Here is a 25,696-nt window from a genome sequence, read left to right as displayed (position 1 = left end):
GCGTGGAGGAGCAGGAGCACTCCATGGAGTGAGCGTGGAGGAGCAGGTACAGGAGCACTCCATGGAGTGAGTGTGGAGGAGCAGGAGCACTCCATGGAGTGAGTGTGGAGGAGCAGGAGCACTCCATGGGGTGAGTGTGGAGGAGCAGGATCACTCAAGGGAAGCTTTGTACCTTCTAATACTTATTAGAGTAGCAGCTTAATTTCGTTTTTCTTCAGAGCTAATATTAGGGATTTTTATCTCACATTTTATTTCATCTGTATGTGTGTTATGTGATTGGCCATGTTCTAACCTCATTACAATTTTTTTTTGGAATGGCTTGTATGTAACATGGTCTATACAGTTACTTGAGAGCCCTGACCTACACTTAAAACCTACAGTCCTGTTTGTACAGCATGTTATATACCTTACTAAAAGCCAATTGTAAAAAAAATTGGTACTATCCTCCCGCTTTCCAGTATCCTAAAGTGTGGAGTTGCTCATGTTTGTAAAGGCTTATGGCTGCGCAGTTTTAAGTGTTCACAGCTTGGAGACCTGGCGTCCAGCTGTTACTCATGTGTATGCATTTCTTGTACAGGAGAAAAGCCTTTCAAATGTGACGAGTGTAACTTCGCCTCCACAACCCAGTCGCACTTGACTCGTCACAAGCGTGTGCACACTGGAGAGAAGCCCTACAGGTGCCCCTGGTGTGACTACAGGTAATGAGGCCCGACGCATCGCCACAGCGGATTCGAAGCTGCAGAACTGGAGTGCGAGTATACTTTAGTGGGCGTGCACGTTGGCCAAGCTATTACTTCCCAAGTTCAGTGATACTGACAACGCATGTTTCCGAGAACAGTTTCGGTGTCACGGCAACATTTGGAAGGTGGTAACTGTCCTCTCATCCCCACTTCGTTTCACTGGGGAACCTCCTTCATTGTCCTGTAGAGTCCTCACTACAGCTGGTTGTCTACACTGCTGCTGTACAACACAGCCCTTGTTTACATGGGGTGAGCGTATCCTGTGTGTGGACGGACACACTGATGATAGTGTGCTACCTCATGGTAAAATCATAGACTTACACAACTTCCCTTTTTATAGTCTTCTGCTTGGGTTTTCTAATTGCCTTCCCATGTTTGGTTATTTCTTTTATTGGCCACAGTAAGGATCCATTGCAAGCAATCTGTTATTCAACAAGTATGTGGTAGAACCTTGACATTGAGCAAAAGCATGATATACAACGAAGATGATATAAAAAGTGTTTTCTGACTTTTACCATAGAATTGCACCATTCGTGAATGAGTTTTCAGAAACATAAAATGGTAATTGATTGGAGAGGTTAATACAGCCTGGGGAGAGTGTGGAAAAGGTCACCTCTGAGCCCAGACCCAGTCTTTAGTCGCAGTGGGGTGTAAGAGATGCTTCCCTGTCTGTTTGTGGGCTGGATGCTCCTGGACAGAGTGGCAGCTGCTTGCAAGGAGCTCAGTGCTGAAAGCACTTTGGAGTTGTGTGAGGGAAGGGGCTGCGCCCTTGGGTTAAAGTCTTCACTGACTGCCACCCCCGACATGTGCAGGAGAGAGACACCACGCCCCCTCTATCGAGTATTACAGCATGAACACTGACAGGGAGAGTTCTTCAGAAAGCAGATTTTTGGATGTCTGTGGCGGTAACCTGTGCACTTAGCAAGAATATTGACACAATCTCAATTATTATCCACGTCATTGCATTAATTTTTATGTGAAAGATCATTGAAAACTACACAGATATTACAGATATATTTCATTCATTGATTATTTATTCACTCAACATTTTATGGGCTGTGTCTCCCTATAACTCCATAGTGGTATTTCTTAGAAGTTTGTGCAGATCCAATTAGAGGTAGCCTAGAAATTCTAATCTCCTGATGAATATGGAATCTGTTAAAATCATTTTCAAGCCTTTTAACCTTATTATAGCCTATACTATAGCTGTGTTCCCTGTAAAAGATAACTCAACCAGAAAATGATGAAAAAACTCCATCATACACCTTGCTTCCAGGACTATAAGCTGTAATTTATACCCGTACATAAAGTCTTCGTTTTTATTCTGGGTAAGGGATATGTTTCTTTGAGTATAAATTTTCATTCTCATTTTAAAAAACTTTGTAACTACCTTTCTACGTCAATAACTATCCTCAGGAGCTGTGCTTCCCATAGTTTTAAAGTGTACAGGTGTCTCCAGTAAGGCTCTCTACAGTTGTCCATGTGCGCTTGTACAGCGCAGTGCTCGTGGGCACCCAGCAGTTCAGACTCTGATGTGTACTCAGCGTAGCTTAAGAAGAAGCCTGGCACAGCAGAGGAGCTTAACGTAAGGGAAGCTAGCCATGGCTGTCTCCCAGGTAGCCACAGCACACGGTTATGGCTGTGCTGAGGGATGTAAGGAAGTTCTCAGCCTGTAAGGATTTGGGCTCAGCACACAACTCTTCAGCTCTGAGGACACATCCTGAGCCTGCCTTGTAGGGTCCTTGATGCTGAGCTTGTCCCGTCCAGCTTCTTAAACTCTTCAGAAGAACCCACTTTTTGCTCAAGAAAAGCATTACTCTGCTTGAGCTTCTGGGTGCTCTGCTTGTGCCAGGCCCCATCAGCGCTTTTCATGTTTTCAGAAGACTTCTGACTGTGTTCAGAGCACGGCAACTACTCAGTGAATGTTCGTTAAAGAATCAGTAGGCTGGGAACATTGGTCTTAGGGTTGAACCTCTGAGAAATCCAGATAAGAGGTATTTCAAGCAACTCTGTGGGAAGAAGACACCAAGCTGCAATACAGTGGGGCAGATGGCAGGAGGACCACATAGTAAGGACACAGTCTGACGGTCAGGGAGGCCCTGCTGTCACGGCCACATGCACACCCATATACTCAGACATGTACGTACATGCAAATGCACACACATATGCTCAGACACATACATAGACACATTAATAAGTAAACCATCTGTTTTACAATATCACTCAGTATCCCAAATATTTAGACATTGCTTAAAAAAAAAAAAATCTAAGACATTTGCTCTAAGCGCCAGAAAACAATTTTTCTTATAATACTGAGCATCAGGTCAAGGGTGTTGGGCAAGCTGGGTACATAGTTCACCATTCAGCCTCATTCTCAGCTGAGACAAGACGAACACACAAATAAGTCAAGATATATACCACTGTTTTCATGAATGGGAAGAGCCAGGTTCTTAATAATGTTGTCTTCAGAGAAATTCACACATATGTCCCCAGTTGTTTTCCCCCATGGAGTTTACTAGGATGACTATAGCATTCTTTAATTATTTAATTTATTTTAAACTTTGTTATAAAAAGTTGCAAGAAAAGAAACCACATACCAAAATTAACCAGACCCAAAGGTACAGCTTAGTGAAGTTGTATGCAGTGAGAGCAGTCATCCGCAGCAGCAGGTGCGCAGCGTCAGCTGCGGCTGGTCTACCGCAGGTCCTCCACACACTCGCCACAGTAGACGTTGAACTAGGAAAACATTGAGCATTATTTTTTCTCAAGTATATGGAAAGGGGCCCCAGGGTGACAAAGACAAGAAGACTTCTTAAGCTTTTTTGATTTGTAACCATTTTGCCTAAGAAAATAGCACTGAGTTCAGGATGTATCTGTGTAAAATTGACATACAGATCAATTTTTACTGATAATAAATATTGTAAGACATTTTAAAGAAATTTTCATTGTGCACATACTTCTGCACTAAGAACAACTTTGCATCCTGATGAGGAATGTGCTTTCTCGTGTGATGTTTGTGGGTGGTGTTGCTTGTTTGCAGCTGCATGGGGAGCAGCAACAGTGTTTTCCAGAATCGATCATGATCTTACTGTCGAAACAGTGCTCAGAGCACCACTGTGCACAAACACATAGTATAGAATGGAAAGCATGTTTAGAAATTAAGAGCCATCTTAGAAATCACTGCTCCCAACCCAGATTCATGTAATATTTTTTAAAGAAAGTCAATATTTTAGACAGCTATTTCTAAAGTCAAACATTCTAACACTATTTAATGCAAAATATGCTAAGATTTTAAGATTTTTCATGTATAGGACTGATACTAGAAAAATATTAAAAGGGATTTTAATAATTAAACTGTTATGTTTCTATGATAGTTAAAAAAGGTTTATGTGGACATTAAAACATGCCCGTTTAAATATACAATAGGGTCAGATTCAACATGAGTCACTTGAAATCTCTTGTTGTCTGGAGTGAAGGTGTGTGAAGGGCCGAGTGTCACCATATGTCCCTTGGGCAAGTGTTGCCGAAATACCTGGGCTCCACTGTGAGTTTGATTTTGATTTCCTCGTGTTTGTGGTGGGCACAGACAAAACTTCTTAGGTGTTCAGAACTTTCACCATCACCCCCTACTCCCCAAATTCATCAGTGCCGCAGTGTAAGAAGCTGGGACCTTAGCAGAGCTTGACCCGGGCAGAGTGGACCTAAGAGCTTGTCCATCTTGTACTGAGCAGGACAGATCAGATTGCGCCTGCCATCGCCCTGAGCTCAGAGTGCGAGCAGCACATCCATGTCCTGTGTGGCTGTGGGATGTGGGTCCGTCTCTGTAATCCGTGCCAAGACCAAAGCTTAAGCCTTCTTACAATACCTAGAAGTCCGTGCCTCCAAATCAGTGCTTTTATAACTGCCGACGCTCTTTGCAGTTTCAAAATGCCGCTCCTGTAACACCTGTGTGGCCCCCATCACACTGACGTATAATGATTGGTAGAGTAGATATTTTCTTCCTGAGCTGCTCTTAGGGCTTTATGCTGAATATGCTTACTTCAAAGTCTTGTTTTGGTGACTTTTTAGAATAAATTTGTAGATTTATTGATAAAGGCTTTAACACTATTTAATACTTTACTACCACAAAGTTTATTATTTGAATCTTTTTATATTCTCGTCATCACACTTTGGTAGATTCGTGATACTTGTATGCACAGATATATTTTCAAATACTTCTGTTTTCCTTGGTTTGAAAGAGTGTTAGAACCTTTGCTAAGGTTAATGGCATCATATTGGTCCCCTGTGTGGCTGGCTTGTGCAGCACACCCCTGCGTCGCTGTCCCTGTAGCTGCTTTCTTTTGTCACACCATGTGAGACACTCTGTTCAGAACAGATAGTGCCGTTGCTGCCTGTAAATTAATACCCAGGGCGCTTATCCAGAAATAACCACTAAGTCACTTTTTCAAATCCTTCCTGTCTTTAGAGAAAGTTGACTTTGTCTTTATGTAAAACATTTGTGTGATTTTATTTTCTGAAAGTCAATAGCTTGAAGCTTTTCTGTTGGCTCAAAAGTTTTATCTTTCTCTATGCTGTGGTTGGCTTTTTTTTTTTTTAATTTTCTTTCTGTGGCTGGCTTTTACTAGTGCATATGTACACAAATATTGAGAGAATTTACAGAGATATCAAGTCCTGTGATGGTAAGAGGTAAGAAAGAACTGTCGAAATTTCAACAGGTTTTTTTTTTTTCCTTAATGAGAAAGAATTTGGTTGCACAGACGTACAGGAAATACCTTCTTTCTCCTGGTGTGTTTCAGTGTGTATGATGGCTTTAGCCACCACAGCAGGATGCTCACGTGTTTCTTGAAAAGACGCACATGTTTATCTTTTCCATCCACAGTATCTTACTACCTGGATATTTATGTACTTTTCCATATTTAGTCTGTTTGTTTCATGTAGGTACATGAAAACTGTACCTGCCCTCTGTTCTCCTTGCCAGTATTAACTGTTGTCTGCAAGGAAGTTAACCATCATTAGACATGGAAATGTTGTCTAGATTGTATTTGAAAATATATTTCTCATTTTAGAAATTGAACATTACTGCACTAGTACTACTTGTTAAAATTATTCATGAAAAATATGAGTGTAGAATTGTTTGCAAAAGAATTTCATAATTGGTCTTTTGAACCTGGGGCTATTTTTCAAGTTTGCATTATTAATTTAGGCAATGACATCTCATTCTGTTTAGATGTAAACATGGACCTCTTTCCTTTGCTTTTCCTGTCTAAAATATACAGAAGTCTAATCCATTACACATCAGTGTATTCCATCATAACTTCATAACTTTTCACCATTAATTACTACACATTATAACTTCAAAGCCTAAATTTAGATACATGGTCCTACTGTATTATTTATGTAGCAAATTCTTAGATTTGTTTCTGCACAAAAATGAAACATTCAACATTTGTCTCTATTTTCTTTCCTTTTGTTCTATATTTTCATCTTTATATTAACAAGAAATCAAGAGACAGCCCAGCCTTTTTTGTGGCATAGTGTCACTTTGAATAATATAAAATCTCTACTGCCACCCGATTTGTAACTATGAGAGTGGTTTGTGTTTTGCTTATTATATTGGCTTGCATATGAGAGTAAGTGAGGTTTACTGAAATGGTTACCACTGTTTTCTTTTGTCTTTTTTTTTTTTTTTTAAATGTGGAACTTACTTTCGTATTGGATTCTCTTTCATGTCTTTAAGATTTATGTGGGGAAATGGGCGGCCATTGACTGCCTCAACTTGAGTTCCATGCCATGAAAGAGAGCCCACTACTGACAATATTGATACTATTCTGCCATACTTGTCAACAGGAGCCCAGAGTAAAAGTAATCTGAGAGGCTTCGCCCAGCACCTGATGAAAACAGATACAGAGACATTAGATGGAACTCTGGGAATCTTATGGAAGAGGTAGAGGAAGGGAAGAGCTAGAGAGGTCAAGGTCAACATAAGAAAACGTATAGAATCAACTAACCAGGCCCATAGGAGCTTACAGAAACTGCACCACCAACCAGAGGGCGTGCATGGCCCTGACCCCTGCACATATGTGACATGTGCAGGGTGGCCTCCGGTGAGCCGCCTAGCAGCAGGGGCAGGGCGGCCTCTGCGTGTGTTGCCTGCCTTGGGGCTCCTTCCCCCAACTGGGAGGCCTTGTCCAGCCACAGTAGAAGAAGATATTCAAGGTAGGCCTCCCCTTCTCTAAGGAAAGAGGGACGAGGTAGGGGGAGAGGAGATGAGAGGGAAGGACTGAGAGAAGAGAGGGAAAGTAATTAAACCAGGGCCAAAAAAATTCATACACAAATATTTTTAAATAAAGATTTATGTGGGAAATATGAGCAGATAGTAATCTAAATAATGCAGCAGAAGCTGTAACTCATACTACACTATTCAAAGTATGAATGAGAATCTTAGGTACTTTAAGTCTCATTTATTAAATTGCAGAAAACAAATTTAAAGCCATTTTATTATGCCTCTATTATTGAACTTGAAATAACCTCAGTGTCTCACTTAAGTTTTCCTCAAAACTTAGCTGTTAGCTCCACTAAACCTACCTGTGCCTTTGTTTTCTAGAATACCCATTAGTGTTTTAGTTTATGCACAGATTATTTTAACTTGTAGATGAAACTGTTCTCCAGAAGAAATAGTTGTGCCTCATGAAGCTAAGTACATTGTCCAATTCCACCGCATGTTGAGGACTCACCGCTGTTTTTGCCAACTCTGGGTAACACGTTTTGCATGCTGTGTTCTTACTTGGTGATGGCCTGAGCAGCCTTGGCCAGGGTTGTCTGTGGGTGCGGGCAACACACAGTTTGTTGTCCCACCTGCATCTTCATTCTCTCAGGAGGAAGATGCACCGGGCGGGTGAAGACCACCCTCACTGCCCCACTGCCCCGCCACCAGCAGGCGTCCTTCCCGGAAACCACGCTTTCTGTGCTCGCTCGCCTGACCACACTTTTCCAGCAGCCTGCCTGTCCAGGCGTGCACTCCCGTGCTCCATGCAGAGGCCTGGCTGCTTGGTGAAAGCATTTGGAATCTGTGTCTGTGCTAGAAACTTTAGAGGATGCACACGTTTGACTGAGTTGATTTTGTTTTACTTTTAATTATAACTTGAAATGCTTAGGAAGAAGTTTTAGGATATATAACCAAATCCTTGGAGTTATGATCTTCCACTTGGAAATTTATTTTAACTTCTGCTAGGCATTTCTATAAAGTATGTCAGTTACAGGAATGTTTTAGGTCGTGTATGTTGAAGGTCATGAAGGAGCAGCGTTGCACATGGGTGATGGGGGCAAATGTTCACTGTGCCATTGTGGATGGCGGGGTTCGTTGTTCTTGTTTGGGGTTTGTTTCTTCAGGATCCTGAGCTGGGAGACGCAGTCCACAGGGGATAATTTTCTCCTTTTGGATCAACTCTTGAGAGAGTTGCTATTTTCCTTCCCATGGCTTCCTGTGCTGCTCGGATTTACTCCTGAAGAGAAAGAGAGGGGATGGATGGTTGTATGAAAGAGAGAGAAAAAGAGAAAGGTGGCGCTAGACATACGGAATGAATAGCATAGTTTCCTTTGGAATAAACTGGAGTTATTATTACTATTTTTATTTATATATTTATCAAATTATGATAATCATTAAATTATAACATGAAAATATCTGGCATTAACATTACCCATGATTTACATGTAAAGCTCTTTGTTTAGTTCCACTAATTAAAACTAGTTCCTCCTATTCAGTTCACAAAAACCTTTTTTGTCATGGAGTAACACTGTGTACTTCGCTGTCTGACTTACCAAGTGTCTTTTGCATCCGTTGATGGTGTTGACCTCCATAGTGGTTCAGACTGGACATGATAGAGCCTTACACATTTTTCTGAAAGCCTGGAAAGCCAGGCTGAGCTCATGTTTTTGATAAGGTAGTGGATTTGTTCTAGAAAGCGCACCTCAATTAGACTGTAAGTAGTGCTCTCCTGCAGGCATAGCACCCTGCCAGCTTGCCCCCTGCGCACAGCTCAGCCCATCAAAGGCAGATGTCAGCGCTTGGGACTGTGTTGTGGAGAAGTACTGCGAAGGCCCCTCCTAGCATTTTTCTGTCCATGGAGGTAGATGTTTCTGATAAATGAGGTAGAGGTTTCTTATGTGATCCCTCACAAAAGGAAAACAATGTCTGTGTAATTTTATCCACCCAGGAATAAGTCTCAAAGATTGTGAGTATGAAAATCTTCTGCTTTTCTGTCAGCTGCCCAGAAATTGAGTTTATCCTGAAGGAAACAGTTCCTGTTTGTCTCTGTCCATTTCACTGTTTTTACTTTCATGATTTTTAGTTTGATTTTACATTTTCTGTCATGTCTTGTCTGAAACTGTCTTCATACACAGCTTGTGTTATTTGCACTTCTCTGTCCCTGCTATAACACACAAACCTACAGACTCTTTGTATTACCTTGGCAGACTGTATGTTGATTCATCCATTATTTTTTCCTTCATCTTAGTTAAGTTGATATTAATACTTTTATTCCAGTTTGTAGTGTTAAAAAGTGATGAATGTAATCATGTAGTAGATTCAATAGCATTAAGATTTGCGTATTGCTCTTTTCCCTTTAAAGAAGAGAGTGCCTTGCTGTCTTTTGTTTCCCAGCACAGGTGAGGGGTTGTGCAGCTTGTTGATGCAGCCACAGCAGCTCTGAGATCACAGATTAATTAGAAGAGCCATTGCCAGCACAAAGTGACCATACACTCCCTCTGCTATCTCTTAAAGTAGAACCTAGATAAACATGTTTATTTAGCCTGCTGTTGTTGAATCCCAATTTCAGTCACTAATAGAGGGCCAAAGCTATCTTTGGGGATGGTCTTTCTACAAGGAATTACTATGGACAGTCCCTGGGGTGGTAGTTAGATATATCTGTATGTATTGTGATAGGAAGAAAGGCCTTAGAGATGAAAAAAATAGAAAATATTTTTGGGGCAATAGTCTCTTGCATAATAAGTTATTCCTCAGACACCAGGGTTATTATCACAAAGAAAACACTTTGCTATGTAACTATCTCTATCCCCAGCAGTTAGAAAGTTCATGCAGCTAGCTTGTTAGGCACATGCTTGTAGCTCCATGGAGAAGCTGATAGTAGTCAATAGAGTATTGAATCACCCTGGCATTAAAAAAAAATGGTGACTTTGTTGTATCTTAAAAGTTGGCCAGTTTTCATTAGTTCATTTGGAATGCTAGGATTCCAAATGTATCATTCTGTTTTCAACTCCTTTGTTTCAACCTTTTCTGAAATAGTGTCTCTCTGGGACCTATATAAGTATCATAGAAAAAAAAATAGTCTTTGAATGTTTAGAAAATGATAGAGTTCTTTTTATGAGATGGGGTCAGAGCAGCTTTCTGAGTGTAGAACAAGCTGCTCCACATTCTTTATGCACTTCTGCAAAGCCAGTGCCACGTCTTCTGCACAGCTCTGTCGTTTGATTAGAAGAACAGAGTGCCAACTCTTTTCTTAGCTTTTCCATACTTGCTATTTTCTTAACCTTGTTTCTAAAAATGGTCTAGACTCAAAACCAGTCTAATATAATTTATTGAATAACTCCAAGTGAGCACAGTCTAAATAAGCTGGAATTTACTGTTCCATAGGTAATGTCACCTGATATTTTCCCTACAATGTTAATCTTTCCTCTAACTCCAGAAACTTGATGTCCTATTGTTGAGACTTTTGCTTGACTCTTGCTAGGCAGTCTCCATCCAGCACTCAGTCCTTCACTGTATTTGGAGTCTGTTCTCACTGTGCGGTTTGGAACATGTGCTCGTTAACTTTTCCATGGTTCTTTCTTCAGTGTATGGTTTCTTCCGTGTTAAGTTCTGACTTGAAACAAATATGAAAAGTGCCACCAAACAAATCAAAATTTTCCTTTTGGGAGAAACTGTGGTCCATGTTGAAAACTTACAGTTAAATAATGTAATTTATTTCTAGGTTTAAAGAATTTGAGGTGATAAATAGTTGACATTCATCACATAACTTAAAATATTTGTTTTACTACCCCAAACTCAGGATGTTAGGGTTTGTTGTTGTTGTTGTTTTATTTTGTTTTTAAGTAAGATTCTGTTGTACTGTGTTCTTAACTTTTCCTTTTTTTCCCCAATTTCAAGTGGATGTCTCTGTCCAGGAAGCCTAGGTTGTAGGGCAGAGGGCATGGCGTAGTAAAGCGAAGTCAGAAGGACTGGGACACTGGCACGGACATGACTGAGAGGACAAGCTGGGCTCTAGTCGCACTGGTGGCCAGGGCGTCTGGGGGCGCTAAAGGGTGGCCTCAGTCACTGTGTTATCCAGTCTCCGGTAGGCTGCAAAAGAGTGAATCAGGGAAATGACAGAACACAGGAGATCACTTGAAATACCATGGCAAAGGTGCAGGCAGATGTCAGGGCCAGATCAGGAGCCAGACGAAGGTAGGTCCACACTCTCCTAATGACTGCAGGAGATAGACAGCAAGGCAGAAAGAGTTGTCTTCCAGTGCCTTGGTCAGAGCTCCTCAGGGCGTAATGGCATCAGTGAGACCCCCCTCTTCTGGAGAGGAAGAGTTTGTTAGGAATATGACAGGAAGTGTGATCTCGGACACCCTGCTTTTCCAACACTCTCAGATCCATGTGAACATGTCAGTATACCTCAGTGTGGAACCTGATAGCAGGACTATCACTAAAATTGCCTCTCGAAAACATGGGAGTGGGAATAAGCAGAGAGGACACACAGTTGGTACATGTGTGGGAGAAGCCTGCAGGAAACGAGGCCTAGCAAAAAGCAGGGAATGGCATGAGGTGTGAGCATAGAGCCTGCTTCTGAGGTTCTAGATCTTGAGTGTGGCCATCTTCAGTACTTACAACGGAGAGTGACTTAGCACACCATGTGAAGACATGGCAAAAAAGCATGTTTCCTGTAATTCACTGAAGATAAAAACTAAGGGCAGGAGGAGAGGATAGGGACCCCTAGACAGTAGCTGCTCTGGCCACACTTTGGAACTTGATTTTACTTACTGTTAGTCATATTTTAAAGCAACCTGTGTGAGGAAGTTTGCATACTGTGTGATACCACACAGCACCAAATTTGGTATTGTTCAGTTCGAAGTAATGAGACCAAAACCTGGACATAGAGGGTGTGTAGTTCTGCACCTGCTTCCATCCTTCCTACACTGAGAAGCACGTTCTTGGCAGCCTTCCCTGCCTCTGGACAGAAGGCGCTAGCCGGCTTCCTTTCATGGAAAATTTTGCTTTCTGCTGCCTAAAACAGTTCTGTGGGATCATTTAATATACACTCCTTTAAATGTAGTCTTAAAGTATGGCATCTTATCTCTCTTGTTCTAAATAATATGTGTTCATGTGTCAGTGTCTTTAAGATCAGTAGGTCTAACAGAGTACTCTAATGACATCACAAGCCAATTGCAGTATACAGAGTTGTTTATATTATGATGGCACAGGACTCCTTCATACATTTGCACCTGTTCCATTTGCATTTTTCTACCTTTAATTTGTTTGCTTTTTCCCAGGTAATTACTGTAACATCATAAAACATATTCACCAATGAGAAGTGGTGTGTAAATGTTTTTTGTGTATATTGTGCTAAAACTTCTTTTAAAAAGTATTTTTAAATAAACCCCTGGCTTCTTCAAATTGTCAGATTTCTAGGAACATATAACTTGACTAGAATCCGTCATACCAAGAGAAATGTAATAAGGATCTTCTGGGCATTGGAGTTAGTGACTGTATAATATGGAAAGAGAAAGCAGATATATCACTCCTCAGGGTGAGGCAGGAACATGATTTGTTTTCATGACTTAGGGTGTATTATAACTGCCGAGTGTTGGTGTCAGTTGTATTAAACCACTAAAAAGTGGAAATAAGTCATGTATATCACCCCACAGGCTGATGTTGGCTGTTTGTGCATTCAGTCACACGCTGTATGGATATCCTTTGATTCTGTTACTGTGTCTGCCACTTTGTCTTGTTATAATTATGACCTACACAAGGCTGTTGTGCCTGGACGTCAGTTTGCGGTTTTAGCTTATTTCCTAACAAGGTGAAAGCGTCAGAACTTAAAGGCGGTGTGTCTTTGCTGTTGAGGGTTCTGTTTCATATACCTCTGCACACATTTTCACCACCATCTCTGCAATTACGAACAAAAGGGTAGAAACTGTGTTTTCCAGAAGTGGATTAGCTCTGACACTCGTGGCTGTGTGTTATAATCACTGCAAAAGCAAGCGTCCTTTTCCTTGGTGAGCACAGCCTTCCTGAGAGGCTTGAGGAGGAGAAAAGGGTGGTGGTTGCGCACGCATGTCATTGGGAATCAACTCAGACTCAGAAAACTGTGTGCTCATGTTTGCTGGAGAAATATGTAGCCCATATCAGCACATACATATTTTTAATTACATTCTTTCCAATTAATGTTTTTTGTTCAGTCTTTGAAAAACGATGTTATGACTGTAAAGATTATGCAATCCAAATCTTCCTGAGTTATGTATCTGTACCTGTTTTTAACTACATATGCACACATATTTTATTACTTTTCCTGAATTTCTTTTTAACAAAACAATCTTTTAAAACAGTGTATCTCTGATGTAAAAGAGACTGCAAACAAGGTTTCAGTTTTATTTTAAGGTCTTTTCCTTTGGAGTTTAAAAGTGGAATATATGTTTTCTTTAGCTGTAAAAGCACAATCAAGGCAACATGATAAGTGAGTCAGTGTTGTAAAAGTAAAACTAATTTTGCCTTCACTCACATGAGCTATAGAAGGAGGAAGCTTTATTGTCCCTGGGAAGGTGATAAGGCAGAGTAATTGTATATTATACTGTCCGGGAACATCTGCCTGAGACTGCTGGAGCAATTCATCTATCATGGACGATGCTGCATGTTTTGTCTTTCTGCTTTAACCCGTCCCCACTGCTGGCCCGCGCAGAGGCTTTGATAGGGACTGCGCCTGGGCCAGGGCTCACATTAATCAGTCCCCTTGTTCAACACTCCAGCTGACATAATTACAACCTGCGCACAGCAGTTATTCAAGTCGAGTCCTTGTCACTCGTAGTGCGAAACTACACAGCTCAGATCCCGGAGGAGATTGCCTTATCACACAGAACAAGGGCTCACCAGAGTCGGGGAGAATAGAAATGGGGAATGTCTTCCGGGAGTCCTATATATTCCTTTAAAATAAGACATTTGAGAGACTTACAAGGGACAAAGGGAAGCATTGTATGCAGGCTTGGAATGAACTGGTTATTATTTTTAAATGGATTACGGAGAACTTTTTTTTTTTTTTTGCAGCTCCTCATAGATTATTAGATAAACTCAGTGGTTCTAGTCACCAGTGATTCTTTCTATTACTTTTTTTTCTTCTTCAAAGCTAATCACTTAACTTAGGAATTGTGAAAAGATTCCATCCTCTTTATAAAAATAATAAAATTAATGGATTATTCATCTTAAGTTTAACATTGAGCAGATAACATCTTTATAAGCCGCAGACTTAGAGCTAGGGAAAAATTCCTCCAACTACCTTTCCACAGCTAAGTGAGTTTGGTGCTGTGGCGGTGTTCTATAGACATTTGAGGAGAGAGTTGGGGTATGGATTTCCTTTCAGGTGTAGTCCCCTGACTGCAGTCTCATGTTGGCTCATCACCTGCCAATTCCTGGGTGAAGGATGGGCTCTTTCTCAGCTGTTTAAGTAGTGTCTGGTTTTTAATGGCAGCTCCATCCCCACACAGCCTGTGGCAGTCTGTGGCTCTAGGATGCTTGATGTGGTCAGGCCCATGGGCGTCCCACTACCTTCTGCTTTTCTTCGTGGATGCCAGCAGTTACTAACTAGCAGCTTGTCTTTTCTTAAGATCTTTATACTGTCCCAAGTAAAGCCGTGCTCTGGCCCTGACTAACAGAGGCACTAGCAAATAAGCTAGGCAGCTCAATAAAATTTTACTTATTATCTCAAGTTTATAAAACTTTCAATTAGAAAGTTGCAGTAAATTATTCACATGTATATATGTGTATATTTAAATCACTTGAATTGGAAAGTGTCTTGTTTTACGTTTATTTTAACCTAAGGTTGTAAATGTATTATTTATGTGGTTCATGTAAGTTTTGGTGGTGGTTGTCTGTCTCTTTGGTCTTGTGGTGACAGAGATGGACCATGAGGCCTTACACATGCTGGGTCAGTGCCCTCCGACTAAGCGGCATCTGTAGCTTCCTGTACTTATAAGTAGAAGGATGGGGATTCTCGAGAAGACCACGCTGCTCATCAGTGCGTATGTGTAAGGGATGTCGGTTCAGTCAAGGCATGCTCTTCGGTTGGTGGCTCAGTCTCTGTGAGCCACCATAGTTCTTGGTTACTTGACTCTGTTGGTCTTCTTGTGGAGATACTGTCTCCTCTGGGTCCTTCTATCCTTCCTCCAACTTTCTCACATTTGCCCAAGCTCCGCCTAATGTTTGGCTGTAGATCTCAGCATCTGTTTCTATCCGCTGCTGGGTGGAGCCTCTCAGAGGACAGTTATGCTAGGTCCCTGTCTGTCAGCACATCAGTGTCTTTAAAAATGTCAGGGCTTGATTCTCTTCCATAAGGTGAGTCTCAGTTTGGGCTAGTCATTCTTTGGCACTTCCCTCGATCTCTGCTTTATCTTTATCCCTGCACACTTCGTTGGCAGGGTAAATTTTGAGTCAAAGGTTTTGTGGGTGGGTTGGTGTCCTACTCCATCCACTGGCAGTCCTGCCTGGGTATAGGATGTGGCCAGTTCAGTCTCCATATTCCCGGCTTCTAGGAGTCGCAGCTGGAGTCACCCCCATACCCTCCTAGGAGCCTACCCTGTCGAGGGTCTCTAGCCTGTCCCAGAGTTGCCCCTACCATTGGTTTCCCGTCTCTCTCCCAGCCCTCTCACCTTCCACCCCTGCTCCCCCCCCAACCAGACCCCACCCTCCTTTCCCTTTCCACCCCCTCTTCCACCTAGTTCTCTCTCCTCATCCACTTCAATGGTATTCTGTTTCCCCTTCTGAGTGAGACTCACCATTCTCCCTTGGGCCCTCCTCGTTACTTGGCTTCTTTGGGTCTGTGGCCTGTAACGTGGTTATCCTGTGCTATGTGGCTAATATCCACTTATGAGTGAGTACCTACGTCTGCGTCTTTCTGGGTCTGGTTACCTTGCTCAGGATGATATTTTCTAGTTCCATCCATCTGCCTTTCTTTCCTGCTCTGCAGACTCCCACAGGTAGTAGCCTCACTGACCCCCCTTGGTTCAGAGCAGGGTCATGTGACTGTGAGAGGAAGTGAGTTGGCTGGTGATTCTTCCCTGGTTGCCATGCACTGGGCTCCTCCTGCTTCTGGCTCCCTTCTTCACAACCTGTCCTGCTGTGTCTGGGTCTGGAACCTGATCCTTTAGTTGGGCTGAGCAGTGGAGAGTGCTTCTTGCTTCAGCATGTCTCCCCCTGGCTGAAGTTGGCCTGGCACTTCCTTGTGACACAGCACTTCCATTTTGTTAAGCTCTGTGTATCTAGTTGTTTTTGAAATTGATAATTTGATCAGATTCATTTTACTTGTATAACAAAGAGCTTTCATGAGTAAAACCCCCAAGTTTCCTTAGATCTGGAAACCCTGATGTGAAGATGATCGCCATTCCAGTTACCAGCTTCTACTCATCGTTCCTTAATCATGCATGTGCGTTTGAAATGCTGGAAGGACCTACAGTTCATCTGTCTACACTTTTAAACTCAATGTTACTTTTTAGAAGTCTTGCCATTTATTCTGCTTAATGTTGTTGGTGTGTGTGTGTAGTTTTGGAATAGTAGAATCCTGTACCTGGCATGCAGTTGTACACCTAGTTACTTGAGAATCTAAGTAAAAGGATTGCTTGAACTTCGAAGCTCAAAAGCCAGCCAGCCCAGCATAAGATACTTCAGAAAAAAGTTGATCAGTACAAAAATAAAACGAGATGAGTGGGAAGAGAGGAGAGAGATGACCAACCCCTCCCACCTAACGTGTAACTTGCTGTTGACTAATTACCATTCATTATATAGTCCATTATTCCCAATAATTTTAATTTTGTATTTATTCTCTACATACATCAACCTTTATACTCTGTATTTTGTTCCTTGAGGTGCTTGGCTCAATACTCCAAGTGACATCTGCTGAATATCTATGACAAGTTTTTATTAGACATGGGTGTCTGAATTTTTTAACTCTGTATGGCTATTTTTTCTGCATGAGTATTTTGCCTCCATGTTTGACTGTGTACGATGCTCCTTGCAGTGCCTGCAGAGGTCCAAAAAGGGCCCCAGCTCTCCTAGAACTAGATTTAGACAGTTGTAAGTAGCCATGTGGGAGCTGGTCACTGAGTGTGGGTCCTCACCGAGCGGCTTTGAGTCCCTCTCTGCTGGGACTGTGGAGTCTGTCTTAGGCTGGTGGCCTGCCCAGGGAATTTATAATTAGGTCACCGTGGCATGAAAACAGGATGGCCTTTTCTGCTGTATAAGGACTTTCTTTGAGTAACTCTATATTCATTTGGATTGTTAATACTAAGACACTGCAAAGCCTGCTTTCTACATTTTAGTAAATACGGTTTTCTGTTTAGTTTGATATGATTACTTTAGGACTTAATGACAGACTAATTATTTTCATAAATGAATTTAGGAAATTTTGAACAGTCAAAAAAGATATATGTGATTGCGTAATAAATTTTGCAAGTACAATACATCAAATGTAGTCAGTGGCTGTTGGAGCGAATCTATTTTTATTCAAACCAATTTTAATCACTTTTATGGTAAAACAACTGGTGATAATTATCTAGGTTTTTGTGATGCATTTCATCTTACAGGACGAGTAGCTATGTTAACAGTAAAGAAAAAAAAAATGAGTGTTTTTCCTATTATCCCGTCATGTTTAGTTGTTTATCTTAATCCTTAAGACAGCCTTATGAGATAGTGTTCTCATCAAGTAATATTCTGTGATCAGAAAGTTTGGAAGCAAATTGCTCAATAAAAGTAACCCTACTTTGGGGCTGGAGGGATGACTCAGTGGTTAAGAGCATATACTGCCTCTCAGGGAGCATGTCCACATCATCACGTGGCTGATGGCCTCCTGAACCTCCAGCCGCAGAGGACCCTACACCCTCTTCTGAGCTGTGGCGGCACCTACACTAACACATCTGCCCGCGCACATGCACTTAACTAAAAAGAGACATTTTACATAAACATTTTAAAGGTAAAACCTTCAAAATCTTTTTTTCAGTTTGCATTGTGAGTTTCTGTGAGTACAATGCAGTGTGGACTGTTGTCCTAACCTTCTGAATAAGCAACCTCCTTAACCTCCATACTTTGTGCTCATAGCATTTCTTAGCATCTACTGCCTTCTTGAGAACAGAACTTTCTAGGAGGGCTTTATAGGCCTTCATGAAAACCTTATGTATTACTTCTAACACATTTTGTTATGTTTGTGGGCTTTGGTTTACAATATTTGGCCGTATTTGTGTGCTGAAATCTACATTTGACTTTATGATCCCAGCCTTTATTATTCACAGTGTTCACTTTATGTCTGAGCACAGGGCAAAGGATTTTTCCTCAAGCAATGTTTTTCAAAGAAGCATACTGGATGTAGTGCTGCTGTGTTTTGCCGCTCGGAAAAGGTAGAGTGCCTGGCTGTTGTGTGTCGTCCATGTCATCTGTGGAGCAGTGAAAATGCGGCGGCAGCAGCTAACGTTCCTGCACATGTGTGGCCACATCCGGAATGCCTGGTTCTAACATCACTTGGGGTTCACTGTGCTGACTCTCAAACTGAAGGAGAGAGGGGGATAACATGCTCTCAGGGGCCCAGAGAGAATAAAGCAGGTCCTTTGCAGAGAGAGAGAAAGAGAGAGAGACAGACAGAGAGAGTTTATTTTAGAAACATAATTTTGGCAAGCATTATTCAAAAGTAATATATCATTTTGAAATAGTAGTTTTACATATATTTGCAAGTTAATGAATATATGTGCATATGTGCATTTGCATGCATACATACACACAGTACGTGGATGTATGCTTCCCCTATGCTTCACATAGTTCATGTATTTGAATGGACTGTTTCCACTTCAAACCCTTCTCTTATTCGAATGCTTTCTTTAGGGTAATTTAGGTCAACTCCACGCTGTGTTGTCAAACAGTTAGGTTCATTCTTTAGATATTCAGTGCCTATATTCATTTAGATTACTCTTAAGTGCTTTTGCCGTGTTTGAAGTTATGATGCCATCTATCTGGAATTCATTGTGAGATCTCTTTGGTTTTGTCAGAAAATATTTTAACCCATGACTGTGCATAGACCTAAGTCCTTCCTTTTTCATTGCTGAAATAATATTCAAAAGTACATTGTTCCACTTAATTTCTTTCTTGACATTAGCTATAAACTTAGGATCCTCCGTCTTTTAATCATGAATAACACTCCAAACCCCCGAATAAAAGATTTAGTTGTGCAGGAGTCCCTCGTACCCCTGGGATTACCCTCACTCCAGTCCACTCCTCCAGCTATACCACTCCTAGGCATATATCCAAAAGATGCACAAGTACACAACAAGGACATCTGCTTGGTTATGTTTGTAGCAACTTTATTTGTAATAGCCAGATGCTAGAAGCAGCCCAGATGCCTCTCAGTTGAGAAATGGATACAGAAATTGTGGTACATCTACACAATGGAATATTACTCAGCGATAAAAAACAAAAAATCATGAAATTTGTAGGTAAATGGTGGGAACTGGAAAAGATCATCCTGAGTGAGGTATCCCAGAAGCAGAAAGACACCCGGGGTATATACTCACTCATAAGTGGATATTAGACATATAATATAGGATAAACATACTAAAATCTGTACACCAAAGGAAGCTAATCAGGAAGGAGGACTCTGGCTAAAATGTTCAATCCCCATTCAGAAAGGCAAAGAGGATGGACATCAGAGGAGGGAGAAAACATGGAACAGGACAGGAGCCTACCACAGAGGGCCTCTGACAGCCTCTACCCTGCAGGGTACCAGACCAGATGCTGAGACTCATAGCCAAACTTTGGGCAGAGTGCAGGGAATCTTATTAAAGAAGTTGGAGAGAGTAAGACCTGGAGAGGACAGAAGCTCCACAAGACAGGAACAGATCCACAAAGACCTGGAGAGGACAGAAGCTCCACAAGATAGGAATAGATCCACAAAGTCTGGGCACAGGGTTCTTTTCTGAGACTGATACTCCAGCCAAGGACCCTCATGGAGATAACCTAGAACGCCCTGCACGGAGGTAGCCTAGGGCAGTTCAGTGTCCAAGTGGCCTCCATAGTAATGGGGACAGGGACTGTCTCTGACATGAACTGGTTGGCCTGCGCTTTGATCACCTCTCCCTAAGGGGGGAGCAGCCTTACCAGGCCACAGAAGAAGACAATGCAGCCACTCCTGATGAGACCTGATAGACTAAGATCAGAGGGAAGGGGAGGAGGACTTCCCTTATCAGTGGACTGGGAGAGGGACAGGGGTGGGGAAGAGGGAGAGTAGTATTGGGAGGGGTGGAAGGAGGGAGGTACAGTGGGGATACAAAGTGAATAAACTAATTAATAAAAATAATTAAAAAAGAGGATTTGAAAAGATTGGAAGAGACAGAAGTCGGGGATAATTTCAAGTGCAGTTGTACTAATGAACTCACAGCCATCACGACAGCAGAATGCATAAGTCCTGTGCAAGCTCCAGCCAGATAAAATCCCAGCATGGCGGGGGTAGGGGAGGTGGCTACACAGAAAACGCCACCACTGGCCGAGGAGCTCTTGGCATTTGATAGCTACAGGAAGAGGGAGAGTCACTCTTCCTTGATGATGTGACCCTAGCAGGCTGTTCCCATGCCGAGCAGATCCCATCCTGAGAGCAGTTAAGCAACACAAACTGGACTTAATGGGGAAGGGAAAAAAGTTGTGGCCTCTTTTTTCATCAGTTCCTGCTGTATACATATATGTGTATATATTCCTAAATACATAAATTTAACCTTCTCAGTCCGTAAAATGTTACTTGCATCTGTGTTTTTAGAGTTGACCAAAAAGAAGTCGTGAAATTGAAAGACAATAAGAAAAAGTATATGAAAGAGTTTGGAGGGAAGACATGGAAGGGAAAATGATATAATTATATTACGATATCAAAAAAAAAACAAAAGATTTTGAATTTTTTTTTTTTTTTTTAGCATTAAACAAAAGAAGAAGAAAAAGAAGCTTAGCCCCTTGGCTAAGCCCTTACCCAGTCAGTCTGAAATCATCTGGAAACTCTGTAGTTTCGATTCTCTCCCAACCTATTGTAATGTTAGTAATTTATTTTTAGTATGCAAATCTTCAAGTAGTTTTGGAAAATAAACAGAATCAGGCATTACAGTGTTAACATTTTGATGTTTTTATTTTCTACTATTTTAGCTTTCCTTGGCACAGAAGAACTTATCTTTTTCATGTTTACCATCTATCAATAGAAGACACACTGTATCCGTTCTTCATACCATTTTCATTCACTCTTCCATGTCTTTAGAGTCCTTATCCAGCCTCTCAAGGGAGTGCATTGGAAGGGACTTGGTGTCAGTTTCCGGCCTTGTGTGCTGCATTTACATATGGATGAAAGTATAGGCCAATACAACACTGTTGGCTGTCCCTGTCCTCACCTTCTTGACTAATACTGTCTCTGAAGAGTAAGCATTGTAATGTAGTTGAACACTCGACACCAAGGTGATTCCTGGCCTTTTATTGTGTGATCTTCTCTACTATCATTTCTCGCCTTGTGTGTGCACAAAGCCTTTCTTCCTGAATGGTGGATGCTTTTGTTCTTCAGCAGTATCTTCTGGAAGTTTTGGTACGTGTCTTCCTCTGCATTCTACTCAATCGTGTTTTTATTGGCTAGTGGACCCTTGCTATAGTGTCGAGTCTGCTCTCTGAACTCCACCATCACAGGGAATTCCCTGGTGCCAACACATTGCACAAATATGGGGCAAATCAAGTGACTGCAGCTACCTTTCTGTCTTTGGGCTGTCAGTACCATAAATGGAAGCAACTTTCACTGGCAGAACCTCAGAACAGAAGCCTTTGTTTGCTCAGTGGCTGAGCTCAGTGGCTGGCACTTGGCAGCAGTCTGCGGCGGTGCTGGTGTGTCCTGATACACACACAAGCATCTTCACTGCTTGCAGGAGTACCAAAACAGTAGTAAAATACACTGTTGTTCTGCCTCTTTTTCTGCACAGAACTGAGTTGCTGAAGCAGAATACCACCTTGGGATTTGGGTTATAGGACTGACCTCGTCCTGTGGCTGCCTTCTTAATTAACGTTAACTGTGTGAAGTTCACACCCAGCACATAGAAACAGTTGTGCCAGGGCTAGCTAGTTGAACATTTGTGGCATAATGATACTTATTTGCCTTAATTCTATTTACTTTCTTACTTGATAGGTCAAACTGTGCTGAGAATATCCGCAAACACATTTTGCACACCGGCAAACATGAAGGTGTCAAGATGTACAACTGCCCAAAATGTGACTATGGGACGAACGTCCCTGTGGAGTTCCGAAACCACCTGAAGGAGCAGCATCCTGACATTGAGAACCCCGACCTCGCGTACTTGCATGCTGGTAAGGAAAGGAGACAAGTAAAGCGCTTGTGCTTTCTAACAGGGCCTCACCACAGTAGTCATGTCGCTCCTTGCAGACCGCTGTGAATTCTAACCTTGGAGTCCAGTGTTGATAGAGTCTGTCCCTGACCCTGTATGGAAGGCCTCCTTCCCAATTCTACATGGACACAGGCCTGCCACCTGCCTTCTCATCTCATGACAAATCTAGCAGTTATTGTAGAGCACCAAAGTTAGTAGCAGATACTTAAAACATGGCTACTGATGTCAGTTTCTTGAGCTTTGTTTTTAACTAAGTGGTAGGGCTTAATTTTATTCAGTATGTTTATGATTAAGATGTTGACGCTGTACTCTTTGTATCATTATTTTTCTATAAAAACATGGAAGTTGGAAGAATGTGACTGAGACTCAAGCACCCTGAGGATTACAGGGGCTTCGTTTTCCAGAAATAAGGAGGAGATGGGCCTGGGTGCGATATGGTTCAAGACCATTCCTACCTCTTGGACTGTAAGTCAGATATGATGGAAGGTGTCATATATAGCAGTGACTCTAGGTGAAGCAAATTGGTTCCTGTCACCCATTTAATTAAAAATTAATTTAATTTTTGGGTATAGAATCCCTGCAGAATGAGGTGCAAGCCTGGAGTGCTGTTTAAGAAAGCACTTCTGGAAAGGTGTCCATTGATGTGGTCCTGACATGCCATGTGCAGACCAGGCCCGGCCATGCATCCTGGTTGGTGAGGCTCATGGCCAACGGCCTCTGCTTCTCACTTTGGCCATGTGCTCAGGACAGGCTGCTTTTGCCATGCCTGCGATTTCCTAGCACACATCTGTGGAGCCACTGTCTAATGCATGAAATGTGGCTATTAGCTCTTGATGCTGTGGACAAAATCATAAGCAGGGCTGGCGAAGGCAGGCTCTGTGTGTATGAAAATCAAGGGAAGGTTTTCCACAAAGACAAGGCTGTTTTCAGGTATGTGTTTCTGCTCATACAGTGTCCACATTACGGAGCATAGAACTTGGTGGGTAATTTAAGTTAGGATAATGGGGTTTTTCATATATATGTATCTTCACCTTACATCCTGATTGCAGCACCCCACCCTCCTCTCAGTCCCCTTCCCTAAATACCCCTTTCCCCCATTTTCCCCTCTTCCTCTCAGAAAAGAGGGAGGTCTCCTATGGGTAGCAACCCACCCTGGCACATTAAGTTACTACAAAACCAGTCACATTCTCTCCCACTGAGGCTGGAAAAGGCAGCCCAGTTAGGGGAATGGGATCCAGAAGGAGGCATCAGAGTCAGAGAGGTCCCTGTTCCAAATACTGGGGTCCATGTGAAGACTAAGCTGCGCATCTGCTACCTATGTCAGGGTGCCTAGGACCAGCCCATGTGTGCTCTTTGGATAATAGTTTAACGCCTCTGATAATATGTAACTATGTCAATTTGGATGCTGGTGTATTCTTTCAGTTTTCTCAATTTAAAATAATTCATATATCATATATCACACCCAGAGCAAGGGAGGTGAGGACAGAGAACTTCACTGCAGGGCACAAGAAGCTTACAGCTCCATGGGTGGGCCCAGAGAAGAAAGACTTCCCTGGCGGTGGCAAAAGGTAGAATTGCCTTTGCAGTACTGACACCTCCTGCTGCTGAGAGGTTCCCAGGAAGCCCCAGGAGGATGTAGGTGCCCTTTTTCCTGATTTTCCCGTCTCTCTAAGAAGCTGAGTCTCTTGAAGGCAGGGATGGGAGCAGTGTGCCCCTTCAGGAGAGATGAAACAGTGAGCCATGATATGGTATTTGTCTGAAATGTTTTTAGTTTTCTGGTTTCATATTTTTCATTATATTTAAATTAATTTTTCATTAGTTCTACATACGAAGACATAAGTGATTACTTAAATAGTACCTTAAATTATTGTCTGTATAGGGTGTTATGGATTTGCCATGCTGTCTTTACAAATCTAGATTTTATATCTTCTCTAAGTTCGTTCTTATAATTTTTTTAGTTTTTATATTCTTTATGATGTATTTTAAATATATTTCATAGCATTTACCTCTTACCCAGTTATAAATACAGGAATGGGGAGTTTTGGCTGTCATCAAAACCCTATGCCCCTTTGTCTTTCTTTCTAACTCTAGCTAATTCAGTACTATTTAACCTATCCTTGCCTGATAAACTTAGTTCTACTCAGTTTATACTTAAATGTGACACTCCTCCCCAGCCCGCCTGCTTACTCTGCCACCGTTGAGGTGAAGTGAGCCTTCAGCCTTTGTGAGCGCCACACTCGTGTGTCCTCATCTAGGGATGCTCTTCTGCAGGCGGCGTGTGCATCCACAGAGCCCTGTGGAACACAGCCCTTGCCCAGGGTTTGGCCCTCTGCTTCCTTTCACAGCCGCTGTCAGTTGGACACGCTGTCACATGTCATGACACCCTGTGCAATAATTTATTTTATGAAAAAGTCCAAAACTCTGAAGAACCTGACAGTTTTTCATTGGTTCTCCTTTACAAAAACCAATTATTACTTCAACATAAAAAGGAAGGAATTTTTTCTGACATGATTCCCTTTGGTAAATCCATGCTGACTCACTCCTATTAAATTGTACTTCTCCAAATGTATCATTAAGCTCATCCACGAGTATCATCTCAAATTTATTTCCTAATATAGATGCTAGACTTACAGGTCTATAATTTTCAGCCTCTCTCTCCCCTCTTCTTTTGGATTCCTTGTTTTCTAGTCTCCTCGTTCTTCACTCTAACAAAAGACTTCCTAAAATAATTAGCAGTTCAGGGGTGGGAGTCTTTCACCCAGTCACCGACCCCTGTTCATTTACTTACTGCTGCTAAGAGTCTTTGTTCTTCCCAAACTCATGTCTGTGTGCCCTGCATCTTCTGTGGCAGTCAGTCTTCAGTGTCCGTTCTAGCATGGCAACTCTGGTGTGTTGATAGCTGGCCATTCTCTTGGCATTCCTTCTGACTCTCATGCCTCGTTAAGCTCAAGTTTAGATGAACTGCACTACATTCTTTAGAGTCTGTGAGTGAACAGTATGAGAAAGGCTCTTTCCATCAGCCTAGTTTTTTAGTACTATAATTGGCATTTCAGGAAAATCCCATTGCTGAGTTTTTGTGAGTATATGATTTACTGATCAGGTAAGCAGACTTATAAATTCATCATCATTTCTTCTATTCAATAATATTCTTCTTTCTTCAAAACCTTACACTGATATGCCCTCACATACTTTAATGCTTCATATTCTTGAGAATAAATATGTTCTCTTTCATATTCCAGCACTGTGTTTATGAATGCCTATTTTTGTGCTTAACACTGTTAGGGAAACAGTTGCCACTG

General features: G+C 41.9%; 1 protein-coding gene across 1 annotated transcript in view; it reads left to right on the top strand.

The window, feature by feature from the left end:
• The window catches only part of LOC129670262 (zinc finger protein 407-like), a 150,822-nt gene that overhangs the window by 13,083 nt on the left and 112,043 nt on the right, over window positions 1–25,696 (top strand). Inside the window, exons 4-5 of the mRNA XM_055598741.1 lie at window positions 578–698; window positions 22,181–22,359. Coding sequence (XP_055454716.1) covers window positions 578–698; window positions 22,181–22,359 — 300 coding nt within the window. The remainder of the gene's footprint in view (window positions 1–577; window positions 699–22,180; window positions 22,360–25,696) is intronic.

The sequence above is a fragment of the Psammomys obesus genome, unplaced genomic scaffold, assembly GCF_907164565.1.
Source record: "Psammomys obesus unplaced genomic scaffold, mPsaObe1.curated_primary_1811, whole genome shotgun sequence".
NCBI classification, from domain to species: Eukaryota; Metazoa; Chordata; class Mammalia; order Rodentia; family Muridae; genus Psammomys; species Psammomys obesus.
The sequence above is the reverse complement of the archived record's forward strand: the minus strand, read 5'-3'. Positions and strand labels throughout refer to the sequence as shown.